We start from the raw sequence: 17,137 nt of genomic DNA, 5'->3' as shown, positions 1-17,137 counted from the left end.
TTTAATCTCCACCTACATTGTTGCTTTTGACAAAGTTGTTTTTGAACTCTTAATTTTTGGGAGAACCAAGGCTCAGAAAGAGTGGCTCTGCAGATTTAATATGTTTTTTCTGGCATTAGAAAATGTATTGTGTTGTCAGTCCGAAGATGGTAGTTTGGAGTGGCTAAATCTAGGTCGTTGGAAACAGTGGGCAGACTTCGAACTAGAGTTGATTTTAGCATGTTTGCATCTATTTTGAGCCAAGGAAGGCATGATCTGCTTGTTGTAGGTAAATTGTCCCTCTGACACTTGGCCGGTTTTTCCAAATTGAACATAACTGCCATATGATCAGACCATAAGAGTGAAAGCAAGGAGGTTAGAGGAAGGAGTGGATTGTCAGCAAAAAACCCATCCAGCAGATGTCCTGCCGAGCGCTTGGGGCCCTTTACCACCTGTTTTAGGCCTAAGCCTGACATCAGATCAATTAGCTATACCGAGTCTTTATCCAGTGTATTTTCCAAATGGAAATTAAAATCTAAAAAGAACTGAATAATCTGAGAAGTTTATCTTGGTTTTCATAAACTGACGAAAGGCATGAGTAAAGGCCGCTCTTTGGCTTGGGGGACGGTACATAAGTAAGTTGTTAAAAGAATAGTTTTTACTGAGTTCCATTTAAAAGGAGAGTGATTTTCATTCAGATGTGGAGGGGTTTGCTCAAAAAGTAGTTTTGAGGTGGTCGTGATAAATTATGGCTAGGCCTCCGCTTCTCTTTTCCCTGCGGTCCAACCTAGAGATGGAATACGTCTGGAATCATGGAGGTCAGGGCCTGAGGCGGCGTCAGCCCAAGTTTCTGTTATGAATGCTAGATCTAGAATGGATTGCTGCCATTGACGCCGAGCCCTTCCACGCACCAGAGCACCTTTGAGAAAGCCTGCTGCAGCCGCCACGCCTCGCCGGACCCGCTTCGCGGGTCCCGCTTCGCGGTCTGCAGCGGCCGACAGGACACGGCAAGGGGCCTCACCTGAACTGACCGGCAGGGCTGTGAGCAAGAGCGGCGGACTCCAAGGACCAGGAGTCCCCGCGTGCCCTTGTCCAGCTGGGCTGCTCTCCCTGCCGGCCCCGCCCCCCTCCTCCACAGGATTAAGTGGCGTTCTTGCTGATCTCCGGCGGATTGCTGCCATTGACGCCGAGCCCTTCCACGCACCAGAGCACCTTTGAGAAAGCCTGCTGCAGCCGCCACGCCTCGCCGGACCCGCTTCGCGGGTCCCGCTTCGCGGTCTGCAGCGGCCGACAGGACACAGCAAGGGGCCTCACCTGAACTGACCGGCAGGGCTGCGAGCAAGAGCGGCGGACTCCAAGGACCAGGAGTCCCCGCGTGCCCTTGTCCAGCTGGGCTGCTCTCCCTGCCGGCCCCGCCCCCCTCCTCCACAGGATTAAGCGGCGTTCTTGCTGATCTCCGGCGGATTGCTGCCATTGACGCCGAGCCCTTCCACGCACCAGAGCACCTTTGAGAAAGCCTGCTGCAGCCGCCACGCCACGCCGGACTCGCTTCGCGGGTCCCGCTTCGCGGTCTGCAGCGGCCGACAGGACACAGCAAGGGGCCTCACCTGAACTGACCGGCAGGGCTGCGAGCAAGAGCGGCGGACTCCAAGGACCAGGAGTCCCCGCGTGCCCTTGTCCAGCTGGGCTGCTCTCCCTGCCGGCCCCGCCCCCCTCCTCCACAGGATTAAGCGGCGTTCTTGCTGATCTCCGGCGGATTGCTGCCATGGACGCCGAGCCCTTCCACGCACCAGAGCAACTTTGAGAAAGCCTGCTGCAGCCGCCACGCCTCGCCGGACCCGCTTCGCGGGTCCCGCTTCGCGGTCTGCAGCGCCCGACAGGACACAGCAAGGGGCCTCACCTGAACTGACCGGCAGGGCTGCGAGCAAGAGCGGCGGACTCCAAGGACCAGGAGTCCCCGCGTGCCCTTGTCCAGCTGGGCTGCTCTCCCTGCCGGCCCCGCCCCCTCGGTGACCTTTTGTACAGCTATAAAGAGGAAGTATCATCCCCGCTGCGCGGGAGCGCGCGGGGGGGCGCCGGGAGAAGCCCGGGACAAGGGTGGGACCGTCTGTGGCCGTCCAGGGCCGACAGAGGCCGGGCCGGGCCCACTCTCTTACCCCTCCCTGTTAGTCCATCTTACTCATTAAGTGTTCCCTTCTTACTTCTTGCTTTATACGCCCTTTTTCTGCCTGTAGTGATGTCTACCTCTGAGGCAGCTCAGGCACAGGCCATACAAGGGTCTTCTTTGCTAGGACCTTTGGACACATTTTTTGCCAAAATTAAAACTGATGTAGACCGGGAGCTCTTTCTGGCCGAAAAAAGGGCGGGTCGACGTCTTTCTATTGACAAGCTGAAATTAAGACCTCTACCACTCCTGGACGCAACCACAACAGCCCTTTCAACTCCAATGGATCTAACCTCATCATTAGAACACGTCAATACTCCACCTCCCATAGAAGATATTCCCCTCATTTTTCAGACTAATCCCCCTGCACCGAATGACATTATCATTATCTCGGACTCCATTCACTCCCAGGTATCTGATACCCAGACAATAGATCTAAGCACCCCCTTTGCAGAACAAGCTCTTCTCTATGATCCAGGTATTCCATCTCCCGTGTTCACACCAAGCATACCTGATCACCAAACCAAGTGCACTACTGAGGGCCAGCCTCTATTGTCACCGTTTAGGGACATTACTAAAAGCTTTAAAACCCCTTCCAGTAAAATCTCTTCTGGCTCCCCACCAAGGAAGCGAAGAAAGAAGCTGACAATTAAAAAGAGAGCTGTGCCTCCTAACCAAGTGTCACATACTATATTTACTATCCCATACAAGGCTGGGGCTGCAGACCCCGCGAAAGAGATGACTTCCAGCTCCATCTCGGTACCTAGTTATGCAGGACTATTGGATGACATCGACTGCCTTATCAAGGCATTGATCCTTCCTCTTTCTGAAAGGATCAAAAGACTAGGGGAAAATGTTGAAAAAATCTTACAAGGACAATTGGAGTCACCTTGCCCGAAATTGAATGCCCCTAGAGTTTCAACACAGCCTACCAAAGAATCCAAAACACCTAAGACAGTGACTTGTATACCCAAGGTAACTGCACCACCCACAGCCGGGCCACGAAAACCGTCTCAGAACTCTATACCTCATGCCAAAAATAGCAATAATAGCAATAATAAAACAACTGCATTGGAAAAACCCACGACTATAGAAAAACCCCATACCTCTATAAGGCCTCATAGTACGCATTCCAACAATAGTACTAATTCAAAACCCTCACCCACCGTGCCATATCAATCAAATAGAAGAACAAAGAATACCGCAGATTTGCCTCCTGAATGCTTAAATTGTGTTATAGCCCTCATAGGAGTGCCACCCCCGCCAGAAGGTAACCGTGAACATCAGGCCAATCTAAAAAACAAGGTTATCTACTGGCTGAGGAGAAACAGACCACTCCCGCCTCACCTGAATGGTGATATCATCTCGGCCAGGCGTTGCCACTGGGTAGGTACTAGACCCAAGGATATTGAAGGCGATGTGATCTTAGTTAACTTCAAGGATCACAGATTGGTAACCTATATCAGCGATTGGTACCCTGGAACGGGGGAGGGGGGAATTTCAACTCATAACCTAAGCTATTTTTACCCTGAGGCTATGCTGAGAAAACCGCCAGCCCAGCCCAGACTTTACCATCCCGATAGCTATGGTCGCTCAAAAACCCCCGGTGGTTTTAACACTCCTACATTTCATAAACATCACACGGGCCATAACACTTCCTTTCCCTATCATTTGAATACTTTTGCCCCATTGCCGTATAGACCTCCCGCCTCAGATAGCTTAGCCTATGTGAAGACACCAAGGGATCAGAATCCCTTTGAAAACAACAACGGTTTTCGGTTGCAATCCAGTCAGCCACCATTACTTCCAAGAAATCCCCATAACTCTAACGTCCATTGGGGTGATCCACGTCTTCACAACTCAAAAGATTTCTGGACTATACCTTTGTCCAATTTCTATCATCCTCTCTCAGGCTTAGATGACAATGAATGACTCCACAAGCCAATTATCACAGAAAAATCTCCTATGGGCCCGCGGACCAGTCACCGCACCTCTGCCCACTTCTCGTCATCCAGCCCGTTTAAAAACCACCTTAAGAGCTATTGTGGCAGAATAGTAGCGGGTACGGATTCCCTGAATGAACCACGGTTACCTGATCATTCACAGTCCCAACAGTCCCTGAATAACGGTCCCACTTCCAATCCCTTGAGCCTTTCCCATACCCTTACTACCATAACACAACAACTAGATTTACCCTGTGTGAACCTAGGCCGCACTTGTGGAGACACCAGCAATGTTCCTGGCTCTAATTCACTCCTTTCATGGAACGTGGCGGGTCTAGCCAGTAAGGCCTCCAACAAAGCTTGGCTAAATATTATTCATATGTACAACATCTTATGTTTCCAAGAAACTTGGTGCTGTGAAGAAGCACATCTTCTGGGGTATCAAACTTTTCACTCCCCTGCCATACCATCAGTCCAGGGTCACAACAAGGGGGGGCTTTGTGTCTATGTCTCAACAACAGCAAAGGTTAAGATCCATAAATTCTTCCTCAACACCCACTTCCAAATTTTACTCTTTAAGTGGGGTTCATTAGAGAACATAGTACTGTTGAACTTTTATAATAATATGGTTGATATTGAACTGGAGTCCACTATGTCAAATATAACGCGTCTGTTGTCACATACTGTGGATCATCTTAAGGGGGCAATAATAATGTGGGTAGGGGATTTTAACTGCACGATTTGTCCACAGTCCGATTCTCCTTTGTGTGGTATTGCGGATCCTGGCGAAGAAAACCCAACTCATTTTGTGCACACAAAGAGGGGGATGTTGTTAAATACATTTGTCCTTAAATTTGATCTTTGCTTTGCCAACCAGTTTTGTCCCGCTCCTGTCCAGTTTGAGCCAACCTTTTTTGGTAGAGATTGTAATTCAACTATTGATTTTATTTTGATTTCTACTGCCAATTCTGGAATTTTGACCTCGTGGGTGGTCGGTAAGGATGTATTTAGTGACCATTATCCCCTTTCTATCAGTATAAAAATAAAGGAGCGTAATGCTAAAAAACCTACCCTTTCCACGTATCCCTATAAGATTGATCTATCCAAAACTAACGGCTACGTTGTGAAATGGGAGAGGATTGTACCCGGTGTGTTTTTGAAAAAGTTACTCTCCGATTCCGCAAATTACGTTAACCTCTGTCTAGAGGATCAGGCGGACCCCTCTTCCGTTATGACCGCCTTCGCCAACATCCAACAGCGGATAAAAAACTTGCTGACCCGGGCAGCGAATAATAACCACTCACCTAGAGAAGGGTGGTTTGATGGGAAGTGCACAAAAGCTCTAAAATCTCTTAAAAAAGTTTTGGCCCTCAAACCTAGGGACCCCGACACAATTCGTAGTGCTAGGCGAGTATATAAATGCGCATTAAAAGAAAGAACCGAGGCCTTAAAAAAGCAAGCATGGGCTACACTAAGAGAAGCATCCGCCCAGAAAAACACCACCAAGTTTTGGAGACTGGTCAAGTCCTTGTACCAACCGAATAATAGCGGTAATAAAATAGATCTGGCAATTACAGGCGACAGATGGTTGACACACTTCAGGCAGTTATACATGGACATAAAACCAGCTGACACTATCACTCCGATAGGGCAGGTCCCAACTGTCCCACAAACTATAGACAGTAGGAGAGAGACCCATCCCCATACCTGTGCATTCCCCATTGGCATAACATTCACTGTAGGGGAAATGCAGGATGCAATTAGGGACAGTGCATCTGGCAAAGCACCAGGGCCAGATTGTACCCCGGTAGATGTGTACAAAGCTGAACCAGATTTCTGGGCCCCCTTGCTCACAAACGTGTTGAATAAGGGCAACCAAAAGGGGTTTATAGAAAGCTGGTCGGACGCAATAGTGGTCCCCATTTTTAAAAAGGGCAGGCGTGATGATCCAACCTGCTATAGGCCAATATCCCTATTAGATGGCCTTATGAAATTAGCAGGGAGGATTATTTTAAAGAGACTTCAGGAGTGGGAGGAGGAACACAATGTAGTCTCACATCTCCAATATGGATTTAGGAAGGGTATAGGGACTGCCGAGCAGTGTTTAAATTTGGCCCTTCTATATGCTAAATACACGCAGGCTAGAGGCGGGTCACTTTTTATAACTTTTGTTGATTTGAGTTCTGCTTTTGATTGCGTGGACCATTCTTTGTTATGGTCAACATTGGCCGAGATGGGTATTGACGCACGCTTAATTACCTTCATTAGAGAATTGTATCATAACTGCGGGGCAAGAGTGAGATTTGGAAAGCAGGGCGAATGTACTGACAAATTCGCCCTTTCAAGAGGGGTTAGGCAAGGGTGTATCCTAGCCCCCAGGCTTTTCACTTACTATATAAACTCAGTGGGCCAATATCTCTCTCTTTTTCAAAACGATTACCCTACCGTGAAAGGTTTACCGGCGCCAATCCTCTTGTACGCCGATGACGCGGCCATAATGTCCCAGACCCAAGTGGGACTGCAGAGGGCAGTGACCAAATTTGCAGGTTTTATGCAGGATAGAGGGCTGAAAGTAAACATTTCAAAGACTTTTACCATGCCGTGCACTAATAAGCGCAGTAAGGTGCCATGTAATGTGTTCCTGAACAAACAGAATATAGCCATCGTAGATAAGTTCTGCTACCTTGGCATACTGTTTGACAGGAAATGTCGTTGGAAACAGGCGATTGAAGCAAGGAAGCTGGCCTTTATCCACACTATAGGCGAGTTACGCGCTTTTTCCAACAGAGTGGGTGGTAAGCCAATCAAAGAACTGGTTCAAATATATCAGGCGAAGTGCGTGTCCACAGCCACCTACGGGGCGGGACTTTGGGGCATCGAGAAGGACCAATCTTTGCAGAGCTGTGAGAACCAATTCATCAGCTACCTTCTAGTTGTCCCAAAGACTACATCCTCATTTATGACACATATAGAGGCTGGAGTTAAGCATTTGGGCGACACAATTAAGATGGCCCCAATTCTCTTATGGCACAAGGTATGGACAACCAGGGAGGCCAGTTTCAATAGGGACCTCCTGGAGGATTGCTTGGCCCTAGATGGGGTTGCAAACTTCCGTTGGCTGTCGTACGTAAGATTTGTACTTAGTGAGATAGGCCTCCTAGATTATTATGTAAATCCTAGGACCCTGGAGGGCGTATCTAGATCAGTTCTTAAGAAAACATTGACCTCCCATCTGGAAACTTTGAGATGGAACGCTGATAAGAACAAACAAACCATCTTAAACTTTCAAGAAATCACCCCTAACGAAGGCATGCAAATGTATCTAAAAGTGGACCCCAGCCCTTATCACAGAATGCTTTTGACTCGTCTCCGTCTTGGGATTTTCTTTCGTATGGTTTCTGTACCGGAGATGAACAACTGGTCTTCACTGACCCTGACATGTTTGTGTGACAATACCGCATTTCAATCCAATTTGCATTTAATGTTCTTTTGCTCCTTCTATTCCACCCCCAGAAAACTTTATTTAAAACCGCTATTAAAACGTTGGGGTGTAAGAAACTGTAGGCCTGCCTTCTTAAGACTGTTAAAACTTGAAGACGAGCATGTGATCTTTGCGGTATCTTGTTTTTTAAGATCTGCCATGTTGTTGCGGAAAACCATGCTGTAAAACATTCTTGCCTGGGTCCCTCTATGCCTTTTGTGATGGTCAGCACTAATTCCATTTCACATTGTATTGTACTGAATGAATTTTTTAAGACTTGATTATTATAATAGCTGCTTTTTTTTTTAACTGTTAAATCGCATATGCTAGATCTAAAGTATTGCACTCTAAAAAGTTAGCAAATTCAATTTTGTTTTTTATAAGTGATCTAGCATTAATTAACGTACAGCATCTCATTTGTAAGCTGTTAGGTAGCTCAGGGGTGGAGAGCCTTGGAGCGTTATATATCCTGACTTTAGTAGTAGTTAGGGAGGGATTGCCCATCTGACATTTAAGAGTTTCAACAGGCCCAGAAGAGTTCAGATTGGGACCATGACATTTCCTACCTGGGAGGTTAGGACTAAGGAGCTTTTCCCTTGAGTAGCTAACCATCTTATCAGGGTGGGTGTCAAATCTGTCAAGGCTTCTGGCGCTGAGTGCTATTTGAGCACGGACAGGCACAGACGGGCTTGCCTTAGACGTACCTGCTGCGTGCGTTCGTTGTGCAGACGTGCTGTAGAGCTTGATTTAAAGCCTGGCATCTGGGGGGTGTCAGAGGGACGGGGAGATCAGTGCTGTTCGTCACTAATATTTGAAAACAGTGAGGGGGAAATACATTATCAAGCAAGGGTCCAGCAATCCCTGCTACACTCTACAAGCTCCCTTGTGGGATGCAGTAACTGGTAACAGAAAACCAACCAAATTAACAGTGAGAAATGCTGATAAAACCTAAAAATAACGAAGTATAAAAATAAGGCACAGCCTTTGAAGCTGACTGCCGAGTGCATTGCTGGAGACAGGCACCTCCTGTAAAATGTACACTAGTGCTACAGAGAAATCATACAGGTAGAGTCTAACCGAGTAACTGCACGGACGAACTGTGAGAGGGAAATAAACGATCAAACATGGGGCCAGCAACACCTACTACAGTTCACAAGCTCCCTTGTGGGGTGCAGTTACTGGTAACAGAAAACCAACCAAAATAAAAATGAGAAATGCTAATAAACATAAAACAAACAATGTTTATAAATAAGGCAGATCCTTTGAAGATGTCCACTGAGAGTGGTTCAGGTGCCAAGCACCACCTGTAAAATGCACGCTAGTGCCTCAAGGAAATCAGACAGGCAGAGTCTAACAGTGAAAATATACCTCCTATGTGACTTCTTGGATGCTCTGTAGAGCTTGATTTAAAGCCCAGCATCCAGAGGTATATCAGGGGGACGTGGTGACCAGCGCTATTCGGTGCCAACAATAAAAACAGTGAGGGGGCAATAAACAATCAAACAAGGGTCCAGCAACCCCTACTACACTACACAAGCCTTTGTGGGGATCAGTTACTGGTAACAGAACACTAGTTGTATGATGGAACCACGCATTTACATCGCATGACAATACAAAAAGCACAGAGAGGCAATACAGATATTGTTTAGAGCATAAATGCACACAACATTGATCAGTCCAGAATCTTCAGTGATTTCACAGAGATGAAAATACGTAGTCAAAAATTCACTATATTCAGGTGTTCCAAATGTCACGAAGCAACTCTGGTCACTATGATAGGTGGTCATCCTTCGTGACATTTGGAACACCTGAATATAGTGAATTTTTTACTTCATATTTTCAGTGATTGGGAAATTCCCCACGAATTTGGAAGATTAATTGAAGGTATCTTAAAGGAAACATTGATACCGAATAAATCGGCGCCAATAAAGACTTTTTCTTAAGTATGGGTATCAATATGATCTTGTGACTACAGTGACCGGTATTAAGATTTTCACAGTGTGAGATTTGCCCTGAAGAAGCCCCATTCGGGGCAAAACACGTTGGCTGTGGTATTCCATCATCCTATACAATCAGTGGTCCCAGAAATCATTAAAAGGATCATCTCTGTGAAATCACTGAAGAGTCTGGACTGATCAATGTTGTGTGCATTTATGCTCTAAATAGTATCTGGGTTGCCTCTCTGTGCTTTTTGTATTGTCTTGTAATTGTTAGGTCCCTTTGACAGTGGATTTAGGAGGTGGGCAACTTAATCTGAGATTGGATTTACGATTTGTGTATAGCTAGGTGGTGTGGCTCTTAAGTATCCCTTACTGACATTCTTTCTATCTTTATTCATTTACATTGCATGCCTCAGCAACGCGGTCTTTACTACAACCGCATTTTTACCATGCATGCCTTTACAATGAATTTTGTAAAGGCATGATTAGTAAAGGCATATGCCTGGTAAAGGTTAAACCCCACCCTGAGCCCTAAAACCTGACTCCAGCTCTAAAAGCTACCTGACCCCAGCCCTGCACAGAAAACGTCTCACCAAACTGTGTCCCTATCCTTCCTGTTCCTCACAATCTCGTCCGGGCAGGAAGTCTCTCCATGTCTTCAATACTTTCCACCCTGCCCATTCACTCAGAGTCTAGAGCGCTGACTGCCTTTACCATGCATAAACCTTTACAACGAAAATTATAGTAAAGGAATGCGTGGTAAAGGATTATGCATGGTAAAGACATATGCAGGATAAATGCACCGTGGTAATGCTAGCATTGTAACGGCATGCGTGGTTCAGACCGTGTGGTTAATGCCATTTCCCAAGAACACCAAATGCTAATAAAATATAAAATGAACAAGATTTAAAAATAAGGCAAAGCCTTTGGACATGGCTACTGAGTGGGGTAAAGGAGCCAGGCACCTCTTGTAAAATGCACGCTAGTGCTACAAGAAAATCAGACAGGTAGAGTCTATGAGAGAAAGTCTACCACCAATGTGGCTATTCTAAGGGTAATCCAACATAGCACAGGCATTCCACTCCTGAGGGGAGTCTGTGGGACAGGCAGAGTTGTAGTTAGGGAAATGAGCAGTCCCTCATCATCATACTGGTTCTGGTACCAGCTCCCTTTCCCAATGGGCCAGTGCCCAACTAGCTACTGAGGGCCTACAGGGCAAAGGCCTTTCCTTTGGTTTCTTCTTATTCTAAGCTATAAATGGGGAGGCCATGCCCTTGCCACTTTGAAGTAAATAAAAGACCTGAACCCTACCAGCTAATCTTGCTCTGCTGACAGGTTTCGCATACCTAGCCCCCAGCTTATCCTGCCCAAAAGGTCCAAACCATTGCCCTGCTCTGGGAGCAGTTTTTTAACCTCATTAATGTCAAGCACTGACAGGGAAAGACAGTGGAACGCTAATGCAAATTAGCCTCCAGGAGCTTATGGCAGGGAAAGGTAACCCTTCTAAAAGCTCCTTTTCCTCAATATTTATTAAAACTCTAATTTCACCATTGAATTGGGTTTTTATTAAATATTAAAAATAGTGGTTAAACCATTTTTTTTAGATTGTCCTAAACCAGACATTGCTAAATTATTAGATGATTTTGCATTTATTTTCCTCATAGGACAACCAAAAAATTCAATGATGAAAATATTGTTTACTGGCGTCTCAATGTACGGACATGCCAACATTGAATTTCTACATGTCCCACAATTAAATGCTAGGCATCCTACCTTGTGGGTTACAAGGCCTACTTAAGAGTGACTTTTTAACATTTAAAGAAAGCCTTTCCCCTGTCATAAGGGTTATAATGTATGGTCGAACTGCAGGTTTAAACTGCAGCAGTCAAGCTACATTGAAAGGCCTGAACCCATGTTTTTCTTGTCATAGTAGTGGACGACACAGTAAGAGCTCAAGTCCACGGGTGACATTTAACTTTCCAGCCGGGTCTGGTGGCTTAGTGGACTAATGCATCCACTGTTGGAGCCTGTGCTTGACCTCATGGTCTCAGCTTCAAACCTGATTGGTCCACTCAGCCTTTCATCCTTCTGAGATCTATAAAATGAATGCCGTTGGGTAACAATATATATCTGTTATTCAGCACCAAAATACTCTTCTGGGTGAATGTACAGTTTACAAATACACATTATGTTATTCCATGGGTGTAATAGCTACACCAAATTCTATGGCTTTACAGGACAGTTAACTATACCAATCAAGATTTAGCCAAAGTTTATATGTTTTAAATGTCAGACAACATACACTGGACATGGACGTCAGTGCCCCATTGTGTAGTGTCCAAAAAAACGGCAATGAAAATTCAGCCAAAAAATGGGGGTGACCACGCGAAAAGGGCAATTTTCTTACACAAGGTTTTAGAGTTCCAAGAAGCAAAGGATTTTAAAAATATTTGTATAACATATTGGCTAAGGTGTTTCATACCTCACGGCTGAAGCCACATGACATATCCCGACTGAAGAATGGGATTTTTGCATATGGCTGGTGCCTAACACCTGATTAAGTTGTCCTGTACTTAGTTCCATAAGTTCTCCTCCGTCTTTGATGCTGAGCCACTTTGTGATATAGGTAGGACACTGAACTTTGCTGACTGTCAACGGGTGTTCTCTGGATTGCTTGAAGCTTATGGGCTAAGGGATTGTTTACTAGAAAGTACCTTGGGGAATGTTGGATGGGGTCGAGGAATCACTAATGTTGTTTTGTGTGCTTCCTATTTGAGTTATGATGCTTGAAAAGCTGTCAGTGGTGTGATTTGTTCGGACCAAATACTGGTCAACCTTCAGACCGAGGCCATAAATATGTAACATTTCTTCCTTTTGGTGTATCATACAATAAAAGGAGTTCCTCCTTTTCATGCTAATTTACCTTTATGTTACAGATATTGCACAGCAGGAAACTTGTTAGACCTTAACCTGCACCATCAGATTTTGCTATATCACGATTCAGAGGACAAAAGCGTGTCATTCTATCAACCATGAGCTGGTGTGGAGGAAGTAACTTGTTTCTGGGAATTGCCTACACTGCAACTGGGGGGGTGACAGTGCTGACAGCTTTTGTCATGCTAGCGGTTCATTTAAAACTAAAGAAAAAACAGCCATATTTTCAACAGTAATTTTAATTTCATTGATAACCTGAGCTCGGTGATGTCAGACAGCTACAGGTGTCTTGCTGTTTGGATCCTTTCCCAGTACTGTACCATCCATTTTAAGAACAGGAATTCTGCTTGCCCCAGGTTTTTTATGATTATGTAAAAAAAAATCCTTGTTTGACTTTCATGAGGATCTCGATTATTTATGCCTAGCTCCAGGCGTCCTCCACAATTCCTCAACTTCGCGAAATTTTCTATTAGCACCTCCAGAATCCTTTTTTTTTCTCTGAAGAGGCTGAGACCTACCCAAACTGTTGTCCAGTTCTGCAGAAATCTAGATTCTCAGAGATGAGACTGGCCTCCTTTCACTCACTCTGTATGTTGATTCTCATGTCCAAGAGCAAGTTTGGCCAGCATTGTAAAAAGGAAGTGTAACATAACAACGATAATGCTGCATTACTTGGTTAGAGAGGATCTCATTCAACATCCCCATTCGCCCATACGCGCTTGTTATGAGTCGCTCCCTCTTGGATGTGTGATGGCATCCAAAGTACTTTCCATGGGATGATTTTACAAGAGAGAAAGGGTTGAAAATAACACGAGAAAAATGTAACAACCTAAAGTGAGGAATCTTTGCATGATGCCGGAAACACTTTAAAGCAAACAAAGCATCAAAAAGTAGCCAATTGTTAAACGTTATCCAACTGTAGCAAGTATTAAGTGTGATTTGTATTTTGAGGGGGAAGTTGAAATAAAAAAATAACTCTAACAGTGCTGTTGTAATAACATCCCTATATCCTTGTGTGTTGTAGTGCTGCAGAGCCTCTCTACTGATGTTGCTGTTACAGAACACACAACAAGTTCAGATACATATAGAACAGAGAAAGCAAGCACAGGTTTTAGCTCGCAGTGACAATAATACATGTACCCGTAGACGATTAGGAAACAATCTGGAACGGAAGGAAGAGTTTCAATTTGCGGGCTTGTAAATTAATGTTGAAACCACACGATTTACAATTTTTAATCGCATGTAAAGAGCATCATTTTTCATGCCACTTTCCCTGGTTGTCCCGAGAGAACAGTGTTTTGTATTGGAAAGCCATCTGTCTGGATCCTATCTGTCTCACTGGCTCATCAGCATTCCTTTATTAATCTTCATGTATAAACCAAAGTAAGAGCTTGGCAAAGGCCAGGTCTGGTCAACTGGTTATGGTTCCCCGGTATATAGTCCATTGTCTTTTCAAAACCTCAGTCCAATTTTCCTACAGACAAAACCTTTTAATCTCAAATACGGAAGGATGCAAAACCTAGAACGAGACAGCCAGAATTTATCATGGTGCTCTGCATGTGTCTCTGTACAGTTCATGAATGTGTCACTCAGTTATCGTTGAACATGCACCTTACCCGTTTTCCATTAATTGTATACATAATATATATATATGTCTTACAAAGGTGGTTCTTGAATGAACCAGTAAATACCAGCATTAGGATATAGGTTGAATGGCCCTGTGTACATCTTTTATTTAGACTAATGCCTGAATGTAGCAAGCATGTGGAGTGTCAATAAGGCCAAATACAGTTTCAATTTCCTAAAATAAATCTTCTCTAAATATGGTATACTTTTAGAGAATATTAGGGAAGACATCCAGTCCAAAGGCAAAGCTTTTTAAATATGATGCCTCTTGGAACATTCAGCACCCAGTAAAATTAATATAATATATACCAAAATGAATGTACCGTCTAGCAAAACAAATATGATGCCCCCAACAACAAATATGTTATGCAGATAAGGCTGGCGAGCTTTTACACTGACTCTCCACCTACATAGAAGCTACCATCCTCAAATGAATTAGTGTTTGAGGTGTTGGAAATGCATTTGATTCCTATTATAAACAGTTATGTGCTGCTCACCCCTCAACTGAATGTGTGTCTAGCATCCCTATGATCCATGAGCTGCCTGTGTAGACCCTATGTGAAGCAGACCTCAAATCCATCGATTAATCATTGTCGCCATTAAAAATTAGGAGGTTATATACGGTATGCATCGGGGAAAACACCTAGCCTTAATGGGCTTCATCATCAGTTTTTTTTCAAACAATATGACTGCCTCCTGTTATCCCACATGCGGCATATGTTTGGAGGGTCTCCTTGGGGGTTTCCAATCTGAGGCTTTTTGGTCCGCTAAAATCTCAGTCAAACTGAAACAAGAAGTGCCCATGATCGAAGCATGTCTTACTGTCTGATCTCTTCTTAATGTGAAGGGCAAAATCCTAGCCAAAGTGCTTAAAATAGACTGTTTAAGGTCAAGACATGTTTGGTCCACATGCTTCTCAATGACCTAATTCCGGGTTGGGGTAAAAGAAAATGCATCTGACAGTTACAAATAACACACAAATTCTCTGGAGTGTGTTGTGCATTGATCCTGGTAGACTTTGAAAAGGCCTTCGACTCTCTTAGTTGGGACTTTCTCTCCCAAAATCTACATAAGATAAATTTTGTTGCCCAAATTTTGACCTATGTCAAAGTCGCTTAACCTCGATGGCAATTCTGTCGGGGTGCGGCGGTTTGATTAGGTGGGCGGGGCAGCATCGGCTAATGGACGTGCGCAGCACTACGAAGGTAGTGCTCGGGACGGCCGTTGGCCGATGAGCGCATGGAAGGGTCTAAAGACATCCTTGGATATTAAGGCCACCTAATCCGATGACTTACCTGCTCCGCTTTAGGAAAGGAAAGCAGACGGTTTTAGCATTAGGGTAGGCCCACCAGGTGATTCTCTCCCTCTGGGGTACCAACAAGATTACTGACTATGTAGCCTGGCTCCATAAATTTTGTTCTATTTTAGGAATGGAGAAATTAGCTTGTGTGGCTGATAAGAACTGCAACACATATCCAGAGCTGTGGGCACCGTTCATTCGTATTCTTTCCTCTGAATTCTGTAAATTGACAAGCCTGAATTACCTGAAGCGGCTTCGTCTGCTTCCGGAGGCCGAGCCTGCGACCAAACCAGTTCCTATTTGACCTCTCAGATCACTATAACCAAGCATACACTACTTGACTGCCTCGATGTCTTTCCACTACATACCACTTCGCAGCACTTTCAGGAGGAGATGGGTGGGGGTAATGTTTGGGTTAATATTTTATGTTGAAAAGCCTTATGACGCTGCCGGCCCCAAGGTTGTAGGCGGACAGCTGTGTTAACATAGAAACATCTTATTTTTTTACGCTGCCGGCCCTCTGGGTTGTAGGCAAATAGCTGTGTATGTTTAAAATGCTTTATGGTAACAATAAAAAGAACAGACCCATAAAACATCCTTATGCCACAGTTTGAGTTAATGTTACAGTATCTGCTTCATTCCCCATAGAAAAGGGCACTAGACAGAAATGCCTCATCTAGCCCTTTTAGTTTGCTCTACATATAGATTCAGTTGCAGCCTAGGTTCAGCAAGATGGCCTGAAAGTATTGGGGACTGTGTATCCCTTCATGTGGACAACATGATTCTTTTTCTTCTGGATCCTCAGTGGACCGGTTAGAGACTAATGGAAATGCTTCATAGCTTTGGAAAGGCCTCCATCTGAGGGTCAGCTGGGATATATCAGTCTTAGTTCTGATTGAGGGGGAAGAATTAGAAGCCAATTAGCAGTTAAAAGTAATGTCCAAGGGTAACTTTTAGATACCTTCAAGTACGAAACACACTACATAGGGTAATCCCCAAAGGTACTGATCTCCCGGCCTCTTCGCCCCTGGAGGACAGACTCCTCGATGACTATCTAAAGGAGAAAGCGATTTTTCTGACTTACAGAAAGATACTAAACAATACACTTAACTCATGGGGGAAAAATGGAGCTACATGGGCAGAAGATGTGGGTGATCTGACTGATGAAGAATGGCAGGAGGCACTGGTATGCCCCGAGAAGTGGCAATTCATTCCCGGTTTCAATTAATTCAACTTAAGATTCTACACCGAACATATTATACCAGTGTAGCATTGGTCAAAATGGGTATCCTAAGAAGTGTCTCGTTGGGGGCGTGTGGGTGGTTATGTTATGCTATAGAGAAAATAGCCTCCCTACAGGCGCCCGGCTGGGCACCATCCGCACCAATCACAACGCTGCCATTGCAGCGTTGTGATTGGCTTAGGGGAGGGAGGCTGCATGTGGTAAACGCGGGACCAGCCAGGAGCTGAGGCGGCGACGCATGACCTGGGGGAAGGTACGTTTTTTTAATTGCAATTAACCCATCCCCCACCTCCGCGAACCAGCGCGATACCTCTGTCATGCCGGCGGCGACTGCTACGTGTGCAAACGAAGCGACGCGTTTTCCAACTACCGATGAGTGCTTTTCCAGTTACACCACGGCCTGTGGTTTTCCACTCCCAGGCACAATAACCAGGCAGCGCCCGGAGGGGGTCTTTCAACAGCCATGTACTTTGCCAAAGGCGAGTGTGACGTGGTTGCTGCTTTGACAGGGGGCGCATCAAGCACCC

The 17,137-nt window shown here is 45.1% G+C and overlaps 1 protein-coding gene across 1 annotated transcript in view; it reads left to right on the top strand.

Annotated features, from left to right (window-relative positions):
- The window catches only part of LOC147697778 (cell cycle control protein 50C-like), a 399,761-nt gene extending 383,797 nt beyond the window's left edge, over nt 1–15,964 (top strand). The window contains exons 7-8 of the mRNA XM_086934448.1: nt 12,490–15,180; nt 15,314–15,964. Of these exons, the coding sequence (XP_086790574.1) occupies nt 12,490–12,677 (188 nt within the window). The 3' untranslated portion in view covers nt 12,678–15,180; nt 15,314–15,964. The remainder of the gene's footprint in view (nt 1–12,489; nt 15,181–15,313) is intronic.
- The last annotated feature ends 1,173 nt before the right edge of the window (nt 15,965–17,137 follow it).

The sequence above is a fragment of the Lissotriton vulgaris genome, chromosome 8 (assembly GCF_964263255.1).
Source record: "Lissotriton vulgaris chromosome 8, aLisVul1.2, whole genome shotgun sequence".
In the NCBI taxonomy this organism is placed as follows: Eukaryota; Metazoa; Chordata; class Amphibia; order Caudata; family Salamandridae; genus Lissotriton; species Lissotriton vulgaris.
The sequence above is the reverse complement of the archived record's forward strand: the minus strand, read 5'-3'. Positions and strand labels throughout refer to the sequence as shown.